This window comes from Etheostoma cragini, chromosome 9 (genome assembly GCF_013103735.1).
Source record: "Etheostoma cragini isolate CJK2018 chromosome 9, CSU_Ecrag_1.0, whole genome shotgun sequence".
NCBI classification, from domain to species: Eukaryota; Metazoa; Chordata; class Actinopteri; order Perciformes; family Percidae; genus Etheostoma; species Etheostoma cragini.
In genome coordinates this window covers 13,376,296-13,392,916 of record NC_048415.1, presented here as the reverse complement: position 1 = coordinate 13,392,916, position 16,621 = coordinate 13,376,296, and the positions used below count along the sequence as shown (strand labels likewise).

The following is a 16,621-nucleotide window of genomic DNA, read 5'->3' as shown; positions in this document are numbered from 1 at the left end:
CTACAGTGTGAAATGCGCCACGGAGTGTATTCTGCGATACAAACAGCAGGTGGCGGAAATTTACCGTCAGCAACGGGGGGCAAAAAAAATCAGAAGAAGAAGAAATACGTGCAGTGTGACGTTAAACGCCTGCGCCGAGAAAATCACACGTGTTGTTTTCATGGGCATTTGAGTGCTTGGTGATATTTTTGTGTTAGAGTAAACTGTAAAAACAACAGCGAGAAATATGGGGAAGAAACTCAAAGTCGGAAAAACCAGAAAAGATAAATTCTACCATCTGGCTAAAGAAACAGGTATAACATGAGACTGTATCGTTAGACTTTGATGTAACGTTTAACATCAGCATTAGCTGAATTGCTAGCTAACGCGCTAACACTAATTAAAGGTGTGCTGTATCAAGATTTTGGAGTCGCACCTTTCTGATAACATCGTGTTTTGTCTTTTTCAGGTTATCGCTCTCGTTCTTCCTTCAAACTCATCCAGCTCAACCGTAAATTCCAGTTTCTACAGAAAGCCAGAGCTCTGATTGACCTTTGTGCTGCTCCTGGTGGATGGTGAGCTGCCTGTCAACACCCGATCCGATGCTAATATGTCTGTTTAAAGCCCAAAATAATAGAGACATAGAGGCATACAAAGTAAACGTTGGTTTATTTCATCCTGTGAAACTTGTGGACTAACCGAAAATCTGTCTAGAATCTATTGCTTCCAGTACATGACTACTTCAGTAAAGTTATTCATTTAGAGTTGGTAGTGTGTTATTACACATTTATTCTTTGGGTGGTAAAGATCACCACAGCCCTCCAATAAGGATACTGAACACCATGATAGAAGCAGGAACTCTGTGTTTATGCACAAGTTCCCTTTTTGTCAGCCCCATTTGTTATCTCGGTACTCCTACATAATCCTCTTTCCGCCTGGAAATGATTAAAATGTTTGCCTCCAAAACCAACATTTTTAGTTTAAATTGAGTAATATCCAGAGTATCAAGGTCACAAATGGGACTATGTATTTGAATGTCTAAAATCTAGAGATGAGAAATGTATGTTGTGGAATATAGGCAGCACGATGAATACACTCATGATTCAGAATCGCTTTCCAGGTTGCAGGTTGCGTCCAAGTTTATGCCTGTATCCAGTCTCGTCATTGGTGAGTTTTATGTCATCAGTATTAATATCTGATAACAAGTTGTTGTGCCTCTGCTAAGGCTTTTGAAGTCAGTTGTTTAAATAGGTCTCATTGGTTGTTTGGGAATAAACTAATTGTAGTCTAATTTTGATTAGTGAGATATGGAGAGACAAGCCTAAAAAGCGTTTCCTCTCGTCAGGTGTTGACCTGGTGCCCATCAAGCCCATCCCCAACGTGGTGTTGCTGCAAGAAGACATCACCACTGACAAATGCAGAACGGTGAGGCAGCTACTCCAGAGTTCAGCACGTCACTGAAGGAAAACAGACATCAGTGTCCTGACTGCAGTGTTGAATACACTGATATACACAGGATAACCAATTTAATAGCCCTGCAAAAGATTTGTCGCTGGAGACACAGATGATTGGGCCATGGCATTAAACACCTGCTCTGTAAATTCCCAAACTGTAGGATAGTTCTGAGGATGGGTTTGTTACATGTGATGCTGTCTGTCCCATACCTAGGCGTTACGAAAAGAACTGCAGACTTGGAAGGTCGACGTTGTGTTAAATGACGGAGCCCCGAACGTCGGAGCCAACTGGCAACATGATGCCTTCTCCCAAGGTAGGTGCGTCCAAAGCAAAAGTTTGCCGCTCAGTAAAGCAGTAAGTAACCAGCTTATTTATAAGTGCAATGTGTCAATACAATTTTAATACAGCGGTAATTTATACAAACGTCTTTTGAATGCAGATTGAGAGGAAAGTGAAATGTTACCTTTATTTCCTCTTGTGTTTGTGTCTAAATCACATCCTTGAGTAGTTTATAAGAGGCACCTGTGATAATGGATCGTGACCTAATGTCACAAAATCTCACGCTGTCCCTTGCCTCTTCTCCAGCTCATCTGACCCTCATGGCCCTGAAGTTGGCCTGTGACTTTCTGACAAAAGGAGGTACTTTCGTCACCAAGGTCTTCCGCTCCAAAGACTACCAGCCACTACTCTGGATCTTCCAGCAGTTATTCAAGAAAGTGCAGGCCACCAAACCACAGGCATCCAGGAACGAGTCCGCCGAGATCTTTGTCATCTGTCAGGGTCAGTGGCAGCTACATATAACAGTCTGTGATGAAAAAAAAAATGTATTTCTTAGCCACTTCTGCAGATTATATCTGAACAAAATTTCTCTTTTTCTTACCAGGTTTTGTTGCCCCAGACAAAATCGACAGTAAGTTCTTTGATCCCAAACATGCGTTCAAAGAGGTGGAAGTGCAGGCCAAAACTGTGAGGGATCTGATTCCTGTCAAGAAGCCAAAGGTATGTACACTGTATGGGATAATTGATTCCTACGTGATCCATCATTTAACAGATACTTTCACGTGAATTGTCACAATGTGAACACCAAAACCGGCATTCATATGTTGAGGTTGTCGATATGGTGTTCATTACTTTGGAGGAAACGGCCCTCAATAGACACCAATATGTATGTATGCATGTTTTATTGACCAAGCAGCTTTACTTTTGTTCCAGGCGGAGGGATACACAGATGGTGATCTGACACTCCACCACAGTTTCACAGTGACAGCGTTTCTGAAAGCAGACAATGCCATAGACTTCCTGGACAAAGCCAGTGAGGTGAGATAACTTAACTTGTAAGACCGATGCTGGAGGTCTGCAGTTTCATAAAAAATCATTTGAAATATAAATTGCAACTGTAAGGGGAAGGATGTTGAGAAAAGATAAGTATTATGAAGAATTACTCTAGACCGGATTATTAGACGTTACAGTACGTAGTACGATGTATGTAATGTAAAGTGACTGACCTCCGTGTAAGAGAGACAGTTAGAGAAGAAGACAGAAAATAAAATCTAAGAATCTTCCTCCCTCAGATCACCTTTGACAACATAGACCTGCAGTCTCACCCGGCTACCAGTGATGAGATAAAGGAGTGTTGTCGTGACATCAAAGTGTTGGGACGCAAAGAGCTGCGGTAAGTCAAATTTTCAGTAATTTTTTTTTTTTTTTTTTTTAAATATAGGAGAGATAAGTGACTCAAGCATTCTTTTTGCCATCCTCACATATGCAGCCTGCTGCTGACCTGGAGGTCCAAGCTGAGAAAATTCCTGACCAAAAAGCTGAAGGACGATGCCAAACAGCCTGACCCGGAGATCAAGTAAAGCCCTTCCAGCACATTTACAAAAAAGCCACTGAAATCTTATTCACAACTAAAATGTGTCATCAGATATTGAAAAACATCCCGTTGCTTTGTTTTTAGCTTGAGTTCTGATGAAGAAAAGAATTGTTCAGAGGATGAACCAGACAAGAAGAAAGAGAAGCCGGGGGGAGAAGAGGAAGACGAGGAGGAAGAAATGGAAAAGAAACTGGCAGAACTGAAAGCGGAGGAGGTGGCTGAGCTCAAACGGTATGACACTTAAATTGTTCAGGATTACTAATTTCTTTCTACTCAGGATTTTATTTGAACCACTTGATGTGGTTTTAGTGGAAATACATGTACATAACATTTCTTAAGTGAAGAGAGTTTGAATAACTTTCATTCATCATCAGGAAGAAGAGGAAGCTGCTGAAGGAGCGGAGGAAGCTGAGGGAGAGGGTGGAGCTGAAGATGGACCTGCCTGGCGTCTCCATTGCAGATTCCAATGACTCATCCATGTTTTCCCTTAGCACCATCAAGAAGCAAAAGGTGAAGCCAAAACACAGACGCACACACACAGATGCAAAGCTCCTTTTTGGGCTTGGTTGGTAAAATCTTTAAATGTAGACTTAATTCTGTAAGTTGTTAACATCAGTGGGTGCAGTTTTGGCTCTTGGCTTTTTGCCTTAGAGATCTAAGTCAAACAAATAAAATTTCAGTCTTCATAATTAAGTGTCCCCAATGCTAATTTGATACTCCTTTGGTATTGACCTCTCTCTTCAGGCGCTCACTGATATATCCAAGGGGGACATGCAGGCGGCAGACACCCTGATAGAAGAAGATGAAGACCTTTACCTGTCATCCGAGGAAGACGTTGACAAGGCCGATGAAATGTCCCTGGCCTCTGACTTAGATGATGAGGACTTGGAAGAGGTGGAGCAGAGACAGAAAGAGCTGGAGAAGAACGCACCAAAGAAGAAGTAAGTGAAGTAATACTTCATAATAAAAAGTCAGTCAGTCCAGTATTAGAAATTCTGTTCCTGCCATGTTTTGGAAACAACATCCTACTTTTGCAGAAAGAAGACAAGTCATACCCTCCAGTATTCATTGCATTCTTACTTAGATTTGTTTATTTACTGTGTGTTCGTTTTCTAGAGTAAAGTTCACTGAAGAAGAGGACGAGGAGGAAGAAGGGCAGGATAGTGGTTTGCTGGTAGAACTGGAAGGAAAAGATGAAAAGAAGGAACGAGAGACCAACCTGTGGTTCAGCAAGGTTTGACCACTTGTTCTCTCATAATGTAATGGACACAATGTTCATGTTGACAGTTACGCAATCTGGTGCTTTATAATGATGTGTCCCCTGCAAATGAGTTGATTTCTGTGCGACCTGTGATCTTTGACCCCGCCATCCTTTTTGCTCTGTAGGGCATCTTCTCTGAGATCGACCTGGAAGGAGACGCAGAGAGTGAGCTCCGACAGACCGAACTGCTTCAGAACAAAAGAACAGGTACAAGTTTCACATTCATTTATTCACACATCCAAAACAGATTATCCACACTGGAGTCAAAAAAGAAAGAAACCGACATAGTGGCATAATAATATAAATTATCTTTTATTAAAGCATAGGAGCTCTAAAAAAAATGAGGCTGGCAAAATAATGACATTTTTGGATTTTCATTTGGAAAAGGCAAAAAGAGGAAAGCTGAAGAGGAGAAGGAGGAGGAGAAGGAGGAGGAGAAGGAGGAGGAGGAAGAGGAGTCCGCTCCAGCAGAGAAGGAGAAGGCGGGACCTTCAAAGCAAGCTGAAGAGGAGAGTGACAGTGACTTGGATGACAGCAGCGATGATGAGACGTAAATCCTAATTTCTTGCGGCTGTCTATGCTGTTTTCTGTTCTAAATCAATGGATTCAATTTGATTCGTACTAATGACAATAGGTAATGACACAAATAAATCATTTAATAATTTGCTCCTTGTTCAAGGGAGATTATCAAGATGAAGCAGGTCACTAAAGGTGCTGGTGGATTGTCGGTAGAGGCGAATGACGTTGACCTCCAAGTGGTTCCTGTAGAAAGCATCAGTGAGTATGAGATGCATTCATATGTCGGGGGTTTAGCTGGTGAACGTCAACATACACAATGTCATCAACTCTAAAGCAATTACATAACCAAAAAGAGAATGAACTGTTCTGTGCGTGTACATTCAGCCAATAAAAGTGCTACATTTTCATGTTTTTGTGTAACTGTGCATGTGTGTGGGTTCTGTGCTCCTCAGGTAAGAAAGCCAGGATCCTGGATGCAGAGGGCCTGGCCCTGGGCTGTCAGATCGCCACATCGAAGAAGAGAGCCAGGGACCTGTTGGACGGCTCCTTCCACAGGTGTGTGTGTGTGTGTGTGTGTGTGTTTGTGTGTGTGTTTGTGAGTTTGATCCCAATTGTCTGTCCACTTTTCAATCAGACTTTCTTATTGTCTACAAATTCAACTAAGTATCGTTCCTATTGTAGTGCCTGTATTGGCTAAACCTGATATCATTTTTACAAACACGTGAATCAGCCACACAATCGCACTGGGTGAGGTGGTCTGTCCTATGTTGGGCATGGGCACTGCTGTTCTTCTTTTTTTTTTTTTTTGACTCAATCCCCCAAAATGTTCTAATAAAAGTGTACTGGATATTTGTGAACCATTTTTTAAAAGATTTTTATCTTCAGTAGGAACAAATTGGCTTTAGGGTTGAGTGCCATGGGAACATAGTAGGGAGATCAATAACAAGAATAAAATGACAACAGACTTATTTGAAAATAATGTGATTTCTCCTAATGCTAAAATCTGTGACCAGGTGCCCAGATGGATTAAAACCAGTGTTAACATCAGCCTTACACACAGCATCTTATTCTAAAACGAGTACATGTTTGAAAGATGCCTGTACAGCCAGCTGATCGTATGCCCCCGCAGGTTTGCTAGCTCTGAGGAGCAGTGGGATGTACCGGAGTGGTTCCTGGATGACGAACGGAAACACCGGAAGAAGCCGGTGCCGGTCACCAAGGAGATGGTCGAGGAATTCAAACAAAAATGGAAGGAGATTGATGCCCGACCCATCAAACGAGTTGCAGAGGCCAAGGCCAGAAAGAAGAGGAGGGTAAGAGCTAGGAAATATACAAAATGAAAAAAAGGCCGACAATGCTAAAAGATGAACAGACATAAAACTGGATCTTTATTTAAATCACTACAGCTGATAGATCTAATTTTGTTTTTAAACCCCCGCCCCCAAACCTTTTTAATTTAGGGAACCTCAGGCAAAGTATTTCTGTAGATCTTGATTTGTAAGTTTCTCTTTACGTTTCCAGATGCTGAAGAAGATGGAGCAGGCTAAGAAAAAAGCAGAGGCAGTTGTCAACACAGTGGACATCTCTGAGAGGGAGAAGATGGCTCAGTTGAAGGGGTATGACATCACACCTATAGTGTTGGAGCCACACCACAAAAGAATATTATAAGTCCTTTAAACTCGGGGATTAAAGTTCTCCGTCGCTACGACGAATTTCCCTCAATTTGATTTTAGAAATACCCAAAAAGTGTGTGTGATTGTTTTTCTTTATTATAAGGCAACTACAAAAAGGTCTGTTGAATGAATGTGAATTTTGGGATGTTTAATGTTTACAGACATAATAGTATTTTTGAGAACCTTTTGTTTTTTATGTAACTAACCTCTACCAACTGGGCAGCTGAAATAAACATGCACTGGCTATTACAAAGCTGAGCAAACCAATCCCGGTAAGCCCCAAACCTCCTCAAGTCCTAGAAAGGCCCCGCAACACTCCCTTTACTTTGATGTTTGCATCTTGTTGTACATTAAAAACATAGAGCGCGATCTCAAAAAGGAGCTATCTGTATAGGTAGATGTGAACAGCTCATGACTCGGCCTGACAAAAAGTTCAGTCGAAAGATTTTTCTTTTCCCACTTTAATCTCTGATTAAACTAAATTCTTCCTTGTGGATAATTGTATCAGTAATACAATTTGAATCATTTTGTCTTGTCTTTTTCCCTTTCTGTCAGTATCTACAAGAAAGCTGGCCTTGGAAAAGAGAAGAGAGAAGTAACATACGTTGTAACCAAAAAGGGAGGTGGCAATAAGGTGAGGAGGCCCGCCGGCGTCAAGGGAGCCTTCAAAATGGTGGACGGACGCTTGAAGAAAGACATGCGGGGGATGCAGAGGAAAGAACAGAAGGCTAAAGGGGGCAAAGGAAAAGGTGGTAAAGGTAGAGGAGGACATGCAAAGGGGGGCAGAGGGGGGATGAAGAGTGGTAGAGGGCAAAAAGGAAGATAAATTTGAACACATAGTACTCTGTCTTGCCTTCCTTGCTATTAAACAGTGCCTGGTCTTATGTTGCAGGTGAGCATTTATTGAGCTTTGTGAGCTAAGATGCCACAGTTTGGGCTGTTGTGTCCAGACAATGTCTGAGGCTAAAATTAGTTTTGGCCATTCAAATGGATGCAGTCTTTTTAGCAACTTTTGCTAAAATTCCAGATAACCCATTTAGATATGTTCTGTGGGTGCTTAAATATTGGTGTTCTCTGCACGTCTTTCTGAAGATGTAGAGAATTTGTCTTGAACAATTTAAACAGTGGTTTCACTGAACAGCTAAACTGTAAATGGCAGACGTCAAGTTAAAAATAAATGTGTTCTCCAGAAATGTTGCTATTAATGTAAATATTACATACACATTTTTGCAATAAATGTTTTGTTGAATCTGTAATTCAGTGTTTCTTGTGATTTAAAAAAAAAAAAAAAAAAAAGTAATTCTTAGAACCTTTATTCCTTTAAATTTCTTTCTTGATGTTTGAGAGATGTGGTCCTCATAGGACAGCGATGATACAAACATATAATTATCTTGTAGAATAAGGCCACGGGTATTAGTACTTTTACTTAAGTAAAAAATGCTTTTTCCAACACTGACTGAGTCATCTTGAGTAATACCGCTTTTTTCTTTTTAAATTTTTTGAAATAATTTCACTTGAAGGATCTTTGTCTTTAGCCTTTGCTGAACACTTGTTATCACATAATTGCATTCTTTCAAAAGAAAACCAAATAGATACAAAATTAATTGTTGACTAAAATAAAATATAGAAATACCGTTTCCTCTGAATACTACTTTTCCCTTGATCCTTTGCTACGTACGCAGGTCAGGTTGTATCGTAAAGCGGCTCTGGCAGCCGTAAAACTCAAAAGGGTGAAGAAGCGACTGTTGTATCTCGAATTTGTAACGCCAAGTTTTGTTTGTGTTGTTGGAGTGGAACGTATTTAATAACCAGTGTATTATTCGCGTATCAAATTGTCTTAAAAAACAAATCTTTGTCGGTGGGTCTGAGATGATGAAAGAATTTACCGTTACGTTAGCTTGTTGAGTTAAGTTGTTAAATCAACTTTGTTGACGAGCTAATGTTAGCCACCTGTACTTGCTTTCGCTTTTAGGTCTGGGAAGTTATTACGTCAGCTAGCTAGTTAGCTGGACACTGGACGATTAGTTTGGAAAGTAGCAGCGTTTCATCACCAGGATGCTCCTCATTGTCCTGGTATGCAGCCTGGCTCTGGCTGCTACAGAACAGGAGGTGGACGACGACTGGATAGACCCCTATGACATGCTCAACTACGATGCAGGCACCAAGACGATGAGGAAGCCTGCAGAGGTTGGGTGATGTTAAATGGCTACGCTGGCCGAATGGCATTTGCTAACGTTGCATTTGCCCTAATGCTCTGAACCTGTAAATATCTCTGCTGTGATAGTTAATACGTGTGTGTGTGTGTGTGTGTGTATGGCTTGCAGCCGGCAAACTATGACAATGTGCCAACCAAGAGAAGAGTGTATACTGAGGACCACGGCCAGGTGGAGCCCACGCCGTGTAGAAAACAAGTAGAGGCTCTACAGAGACAGGTTTGTGGTTCGTTCTTCTGAGGGAACCAATTACTGTACAATAGTCCTATACCACGGCAGACGATGTTCTCCTCACATAATAGCAGTCCTTTACATCTTTAATTAATGGCTGATTCAAACATTCATCAGATGATGATTGAATAGTGTTCTTGAGTGCAACAGAAACACAAGATAAAAAAAATTGTACAAAATTTTACAATTATAAAATAAATGTAAATATAAAATATAAAAATTATATCAATTAACTATTGAGAATTAAGACCTTTTAATTGATTCATTTGTTTATGTATGTTTTCTCGACATTTACCACCCTGTTGGGATTGTTTGTTTAAACAATGGAAAAATGAATAGGAACTGAGACTGAGACTTTGGGCTTGAGCAAATATGATATGTTCAAAACACAGATAACAATAGAAAAAACAAAAAACTGGTGCTTGACGTAACAGGCAGGCTTTAGATGCCTCAAAATGAATGAGCATAAGGTTGCCCGACACGTTGGAGACACTGTTCTGCTTTGCTTTCATCAGAATGAAGAACTAAACAAGAGAATCACGGCCATGGCTCAACAGCCTTCGTGTAATCCAGTGTTCAAACGATTCCTTACCAGACTCCGGAAGGAAATTCAAAGAGTTGGTTTGGTATGTGGTCAATTCCCAAGTGTTATATTATGCTGTGTTATGTGCCTTTGAATCATCTTTGCTAATCATAAATGCATTTTACTGAACCTTTTCTTGTAGTCATCATGTGGCCGACATTTGACAATGCTACCTGTCCCTTTCTTCCCCAGCCCAGTGACTCCACGGACGTCCTCTATGATGCCAAAATCAGGCTGTCCTCACAAGCCATGACAGAGATTCAGACACTTCTGGAGGGTGAAGACAGCTGGAGAACAGGGGCTCTGGACAATGCCTTAAGTCAGATACTGGTAGATCTCAGACCGCATGACTACGAGGCCTGGAAGTGGCGATTTGAAGACACCTTTGGTGTGGAACTTGACACACTATTAAAAGTAAGCCTAATTTATTAATCTGAAATCTTTGTTTGTGGGTCTTTATGATACTAAAGTCATGTGCTACTATTAATGTTCATAGTCAAAGCTTTAAAATCTGAGTGTAGTCTGAATTTTTTTGGGTGTGTCTTAAGTGAGACTGAACAGCGTGTTGCCAACTGAAGTACCTGGTTTATGTAAATCCTCAATGTCTCTTACACACAAGATAACCTGTAAAATCCACCAGAATTTTATAATACCCAAATGCTCAAATCATTCAAAATTCAGTACACAAAAAAGAATCTGTTGCCGCTTCACTGTCAAGGGTGTACGCACACAAGTAACCGGGTCGGCTTTCTCCAGTAAACTCATTTCTTAGACATCATGTAACGACTAGAAACCTGGATTTCATAATCAAGTTTGGGATAAGAACAAACACAAGCCACAGTTCTCCTGCATTAAGACCATTTCTTGGCCTAATGCACAGGTCAAAGTGTATTCAAAAACTGTAATTCTCAAATTTTATTCTAATTGTTTTGTCTGTTTGTGTTCCAGATTGGGCTGGGTGTTCTGGTCATACAGGCCATCATATGCACTCAGCTGTGGTCAAAGGTGTCCTGGTTCATGCAGTTCACTAGACTGTTTGCTGTCTGCTTCTTTGTCAGTATTATCTGGAACTGGCTTTATCTGTACAAGGTGAAATTCCCTTGCTGTGCTTTAAATGTCATTCAGTGCTTTTGTTTAAATAAGTTTGTAATACTATTTAAGGTTTCTGTTTTTTTCCAGATTGCTTTTGCTGAGCACCAAAGAAACTTAGCGAAGATGGATGACACCTACGAAAAATGTACTGGAGTGAAGAAAATTGACTGGAGTGATAGTTTAAAAGGTGAGCTAATTACATTTGTATGTATGTATGTATGTATGTATCTATGTACGCACATACATAGGTATCTTGTGTAGCTTTCTGCTGAAATGCACATCAGTCAAACGTTGCCTTGTGCACTTTTCTGGAGATAGTCCGTCTCAGGCCCAACTCGGCGTGTTTGAACTGGTAATGCGGGACTTTGTTTGACATGCCCAGCCAAAAGTGCTACTGTTTTTTGTCTTGTTCTTGCAGAGTTGTTCAGAAGCACCTTGACTCTTCAAGGTGACCCTTGTAAGAAATACTTTGAATCCCTCTTGGTCAACCCCATTCTGCTGGTACCGCCAACCAAGGTATGTGGGTCACTATGATTGCATATATATGTTGTTGATGAGTGCCTTAGTAACTGATATGTAACCTGTATGAAAGCAGATAAAAGAACAATGAAGACACGGTGCGTCTCATTTCCTTCCAGATTGCTTCTCTGGTTGTTTTATTAAACGACTCAAAGTAATGTAAACGTAACACATTTCTGTTCTAATTATTTCACTTCTTCACTAGTTCACTAAAGTGACCAACGATTCGGGTATAGAGGCGACAGCGGCATCAACGGGTTGGTCGATTCTCTATCGTCATGGTGTTAAACCTGCCAGTAGCACGGCAGGTAGATAAGCCAGTTTGTGATTGGTTCTCGCAAAATTGTTAATTGAAGCAGGATAATTAAATGTTCAGGTTTCCACACTAAACTGCAGGGCGTAATCAAATCGGCAGCAGAGTGGGCGGGGTTTACCCGGTCTTGCACTTAGCAGAACTTATCAAACTTCTGAGAACATGAATTCTTCTGAACATTCTTCATGAATAAAATAAATTAACAATTTTTGACAATAGTAGTGCTGCACACAGTAGCAACCAGCAACAGTTCTTTACTTTAGATCTGAAGAAAATTTAACACTTGGAGCACAAAAAGTGGATCTTAGTGGATCTTCACTTTTGCCCTGAAAAAATAAATAAATTAAAAAATAAAAATCGTTCCATGCTCATTACGTAAAAAATACCAAAACCCGGCCGATTCAACATTGAGAGTCGTCCTAAAGTTGAGTATTTAAAAATTGGAATCAGTTTTAAATATCTTTTATGGGTGGGTAAATAATACACACAAAGTTAACATTCTAATAACTTCTCTCTCTGTTTAGGCAATGGCAGTTACCATCACAACATTAATCACTGAGCCGCTGAAGCATGTTGGACAGGGAATCAGTGAATTCCTTGTAGCCCTCCTCAAAGATCTTCCAATTACCCTGCAGATCCCAGTTCTCTTCACTATCGTGATCGCCATTGTGGTAAGGACTCTTTACACTCGCACACTAGGCAAATAAATAATAGCAGACAGTGTTTCTCTATACTGCTATATTTAATTAACTCTTCTGCAGGTATGCATGTATGGAAGTGTGCAGGCATCCTTCCGGTATGGCATCGCTGCACCTTTCCACCGCCCTCGAAGGGATCCACCTCCTCCACCGCTGGAGCACATCCAGGAAATCAAGGACGGTGACCACTTAGCAGGAGGGGACGCACCACAACATGCCCCAAGGCACAGAGTCAATGAGGACAGATTAGAAATAGACCAGGTTCGTCAGAGGCGGCCTAACAGACCCAGGGAAGAGCCAGCCAGAGTGGTTGTGGAGACACTACGCACTGCCGAGCCGCCCTACAGTGAGGATGAGACAGATGCCATGCGGCGCGAGGCGGAGCAGAATTCCTCCGCTGAGTCAGATTCGGAAACCCTGCAGGAGACACAAGAGGATGAAGAAGGAGAGAGCGCTAGCGTTGCTGCTAACTCAACCCAAACAAAAACTAAACCCACTGAATCAGATTCATCTCCGTCAAAGACTAAACCTCAGACAGGGAAGGAAAAGCTTTCTCAAGATAAGACACGCAGCAGGGACAGTGCAGCACCCAAACCTCAGCCAGCAGGGAGGTGGCCTTCACAAACTGATGTTCAGGTGAGTTATTTTTAAAATACATTAACTAAACTATATACAATTTATCTGAAAGGAGCCCTGCCACACAAAACAGTTTTTACTGTGAAAATTAACTGCTGCCTCCTCTGTCAGCTCTAGACCCGGCCAATAACAACAGCTGGTCAGTCTGATGTCATGTTGCCCGAGCTCATTACTATTCATAAGCTCGTCCAGTTTTCTGGGTAAAGGATACTGGTAGCCAGGCTCTCATTGGCTAACGTTTAGCCAATAAGGGGCAAGCAGCTCAGCTCGTTGAATATTAATATGAACTGGTACAAATGGAGCTGAGTCTTCCTGCAGGCTTTCTATACCACGGTAGAATGGCTTGAAACACGGTAACCAAGGTAATGTTTTCACAAAAAATGTTAGTCTATGGTAGTACTTCAGACATTACCACAGAGTAACTAAATATGTGTGGCAGGGCACCTTTAATAATAGCTGACTTCAGACATTCACTAGTGCTTCTTAAATTAGATATAAACTTTAAGGTACACTGTTTGTGATGTTTTAATGCTTCAGCGTTGCACTAATGGGATGGTGAGTATTCACACAAGTATTTAATGAATAGATCATCATTTTCAGTTTTTTCTGTTGATAGCTGTAAAGCTTGCCTTGTGCTTGTAAATGTGTTTATGCACCCGTGGATGGATGTTATAGTTTAATATGCATATTTATGTGCTGCCATAACTCTTACATTTGTTTCAACTAAAATAACACAAATTGTATGTGAAGTGGATTTTAACTAGGATGTCATGGCAACTGGAACGCATGAAATAAATCTTTAATTCAAATTTTAGTTTACTAGTTTTTGCAATCAAATCACTTTTCTCTGTAACCAAAAATGTAGCTTTTTTTCCCCTCCTCCCTATTATGAGTTTAGTCAGGGTTACAAATGTGACATTTGTGAAAAACTAGTACTATTTCTTAATTTTTTAGGTATGTACCAAATCATTATTATTATAATTTTTTTACATTCAAAACTTTTATTGAGGTTTTGGAATAAAGCTTTAAATGTCTGTCTTTGTCACCCTACCACCACTTTAATCTAATTATCCAAATAGTAATACTAATATTAGTGTAGCCTAATCTTTATTTGCAACTGTGCAGAAATACCGGCTTTGAACAGAATAGACGAGCAAAAAACTTGGGCAAAACATTTATGTTTACATTACTAATGAAGCTTCGAACTATTCATCACAGCCCTACAGCTTCCTTAGCAACACATAAAGAGGTAGAATTTTACTGCATAGGAGTACATTTAGTTCATGAATTTTCATAGGTTATTTGCTGCTAAAACCCTTCAAATGCCAAACCTTTCTAAAATGCAATGCAATTAAATGGCTAATAATGTATTGTTTGAAATCTCTAAATATAATATACTTTGGTTTAAGAATTTACTATTTGCTGCTACAATACATTTTCATTTGAGCATGTAAGCTCATTTTTCAACATATTTCTGATGTAAACCCCTTCACTACAGGACCTGCAGGTCTCCGCAGAAGACGGGACCTCGTCTGTCTCACCGCCGTCCATTGAAACTGTCGGAGTTCCTGTTCAAGAGACATCTGCAACATCAGTGGAGTAGGCACCTTCCCCATAGGTCAAAGCTGAAAGCATAGATGCAAAGTGATGCAAAGAAGACTTCTGCCCTTCTCCAGTCAAAATCTTTTTTGACTTTTTTTCTCAGTTTTTCAACCGGAGAAGAGGAGAGAAGCTGTTAGAGATCAACAACTGCTGCTTTTCAACCTTCTCCGATCAAAAAAGATTTTGACCAGAGAAGGGAAGAACTGCATCTGCCCTTCTCCGTTGAACGCGACTTTGGGGTGGTTCACCAATAACTGACTCCCAGTGTTTAAATTTGCACAAACAACATTTGAGAGGTTACCCAGTGGAGAAAGCAGCCCAGTTTTGCCAACTAACTTCATGTTTCTGCCCCGCGGTGCACTGAATGTGCCTTTCCCTGAGCAGAGTCAACACTTTAGTGAATCTGCTCATTGTTTCATGATGATTTTGGCTCTGCTGTATTTCCTCAGTTAGAAGGAGCCAGATGTTTGATCCACCGCACAGCAGCCACAATAAAATGGGTATCAGGAAAGGGGAACAGATGTTGTTAGAAATATCATTGTTTACTTGATCAGTTGTTTTGGTGTTTCTTACCCATGGGTCAAGAATCATGGTCACACTCTTCTCCTAGTTTCACTGTAATGATAACAAAATTACAATGAAGTAGTAATGTTTTAAATTTTGGAAATGGAATATGCATTTGGGTTTTGTAATTGAAAAGGGTTAAAATAAATGTATTTATTGATGCTGTAATTTTACAATAATCATTTGTTTTATTTTATTAGCAATTTGTATATAGAGGGCTTGGAATAGGGATGCTGAAGTCTTTTTGGTGGGCTGCAGTGCTCCACTCTCTCATTTTCTATTGGATGGGGCAAACTGCCTGTAAAACATGTAAGGATTACTGAAGGCATGAGTGGCCGCAGTGGAATTCATATATATTTGTATATTAAAAAAAAAAAAATCTCTCGTAGAAACCTGTTCCCAAAGAAAGAAATGTAATTGTTAATACTGAATTAGGCTGCAATACTTAAAGCTCCACCAGTCAATCCTTCAGCTCATGGTTTTGGCTTTCAGGCCCAAAAGTTTACTGAGGCAACCGGCAGACAGACTGGGTAAAGTAGTCAGATATTTATCTCAGGAGTTAGTGAAGAATTGATTAGATTTTAATTCAAACATGTGGAAAACCAACCATATGGCAAAAGAGAGTAAATATTGGACTTATGTTCAACAGGTGGACAAAAACATGAGTCCAAATGAAGGACAATGTTGCTTAGTGTGTCTGCCGGATGTGCTGCTAAAACACTCACTACATCAACTTAGGTAATCCTCTATCCATGTTGTGCAGTTTATTTTTACTACCACCAAATGGCAAACTGTATATGTACATGTTCCATGTTAGTGGCCAAATGTTATAACAGGTGTGTGACCTTTTTAGGTAAGTAAATCTTATAAATGGGTAATAATCAAATAGAAATAAAATGTTGTTACAATGAATTTGTTGCTTTATCCAGTGTGAAGCAATTGGATTGTGACAGCCATGGCCTGAGGCATTATATTTTCAGGTTGTCTGTCTGCAAATGCGTCTGTCCTGTTCTTTTTTCTTTTTTGTTATATAAAAATAATTATTTGGGCATTTTATGCCTTTAATTTGATAGGGGGAGTCTTTAAAGGGTAGAGAGAGGGGGAATGACACGCAGCAAAGGGCCGCTGGTAGAGGGCCGAGCTTCTGTACATGGGGCGCATGCTCAACCAGGTGAGCTACCCAGGCACCCCGTTCGCCCCATTCTTATAAACAAAATATCTTGGGACCCCCTGCAGGGAATTCTTTTTTAAATTTGGAAAAAATGTCCCCATGGACCCAAGGATGAACTGATTAGATTTGGGTGGTTAAAGCTATGGTGCGTAGTTTCTGTCTCCCCATGAGGAATTTTAAGTAATGACAACAAAACTGTCTGCCCATCGTGCCAACTCCTCCACGCAGTTTCTGGTGGC

The 16,621-nt window shown here is 40.5% G+C and overlaps 2 protein-coding genes across 3 annotated transcripts; both read left to right on the top strand.

Moving 5' to 3' along the window:
• Positions 1–97: 97 nt before the first annotated feature.
• Positions 98–8,012, top strand: ftsj3 (FtsJ RNA 2'-O-methyltransferase 3). Of its 2 annotated transcripts, none has more exons than XM_034881888.1 (21): positions 98–293; positions 449–554; positions 1,100–1,146; positions 1,325–1,404; positions 1,648–1,747; positions 2,020–2,214; positions 2,318–2,433; positions 2,647–2,751; positions 3,006–3,106; positions 3,203–3,289; positions 3,392–3,538; positions 3,682–3,817; positions 4,052–4,245; positions 4,424–4,541; positions 4,694–4,775; positions 4,956–5,118; positions 5,248–5,345; positions 5,540–5,642; positions 6,217–6,400; positions 6,609–6,703; positions 7,316–8,012. In XM_034881888.1, the coding sequence occupies exons 1-21, from the start codon at positions 227–229 to the stop codon at positions 7,584–7,586; spliced, it is 2,595 nt and encodes an 864-aa protein (XP_034737779.1). In that variant the 5' UTR covers positions 98–226; the 3' UTR covers positions 7,587–8,012. The 2 variants fall into 2 exon arrangements, with proteins under 2 accessions (XP_034737779.1, XP_034737778.1); XM_034881887.1 differs by having other exon boundaries at positions 4,052–4,248.
• A 460-nt stretch (positions 8,013–8,472) lies between these two features.
• On the top strand, positions 8,473–15,562 carry clcc1 (chloride channel CLIC-like 1). Its single transcript, XM_034881929.1, has 11 exons — positions 8,473–8,947; positions 9,085–9,192; positions 9,720–9,830; positions 9,980–10,201; positions 10,736–10,876; positions 10,967–11,066; positions 11,298–11,395; positions 12,236–12,382; positions 12,473–13,045; positions 14,544–14,707; positions 14,897–15,562. The coding sequence occupies exons 1-10, from the start codon at positions 8,816–8,818 to the stop codon at positions 14,646–14,648; spliced, it is 1,737 nt and encodes a 578-aa protein (XP_034737820.1). The 5' UTR covers positions 8,473–8,815; the 3' UTR covers positions 14,649–14,707; positions 14,897–15,562.
• The last annotated feature ends 1,059 nt before the right edge of the window (positions 15,563–16,621 follow it).

Bases quoted from the DNA above. Each gene is read 5' to 3' on its own strand.
- ftsj3 (XM_034881887.1), top strand. From the start codon at position 227: ATGGGGAAGAAACTCAAAGTCGGAAAAACCAGAAAAGATAAATTCTAC. The intron at 2,752-3,005 runs GTGAGATAACTT...TTCCTCCCTCAG, and splicing joins TCCTGGACAAAGCCAGTGAG to ATCACCTTTGACAACATAGA. The intron at 3,290-3,391 runs GTAAAGCCCTTC...CTTTGTTTTTAG, and splicing joins CAGCCTGACCCGGAGATCAA to CTTGAGTTCTGATGAAGAAA.
- clcc1 (XM_034881929.1), top strand. From the start codon at position 8,816: ATGCTCCTCATTGTCCTGGTATGCAGCCTGGCTCTGGCTGCTACAGAA. The intron at 9,193-9,719 runs GTTTGTGGTTCG...TGCTTTCATCAG, and splicing joins TAGAGGCTCTACAGAGACAG to AATGAAGAACTAAACAAGAG. The intron at 9,831-9,979 runs GTATGTGGTCAA...TTTCTTCCCCAG, and splicing joins AAATTCAAAGAGTTGGTTTG to CCCAGTGACTCCACGGACGT.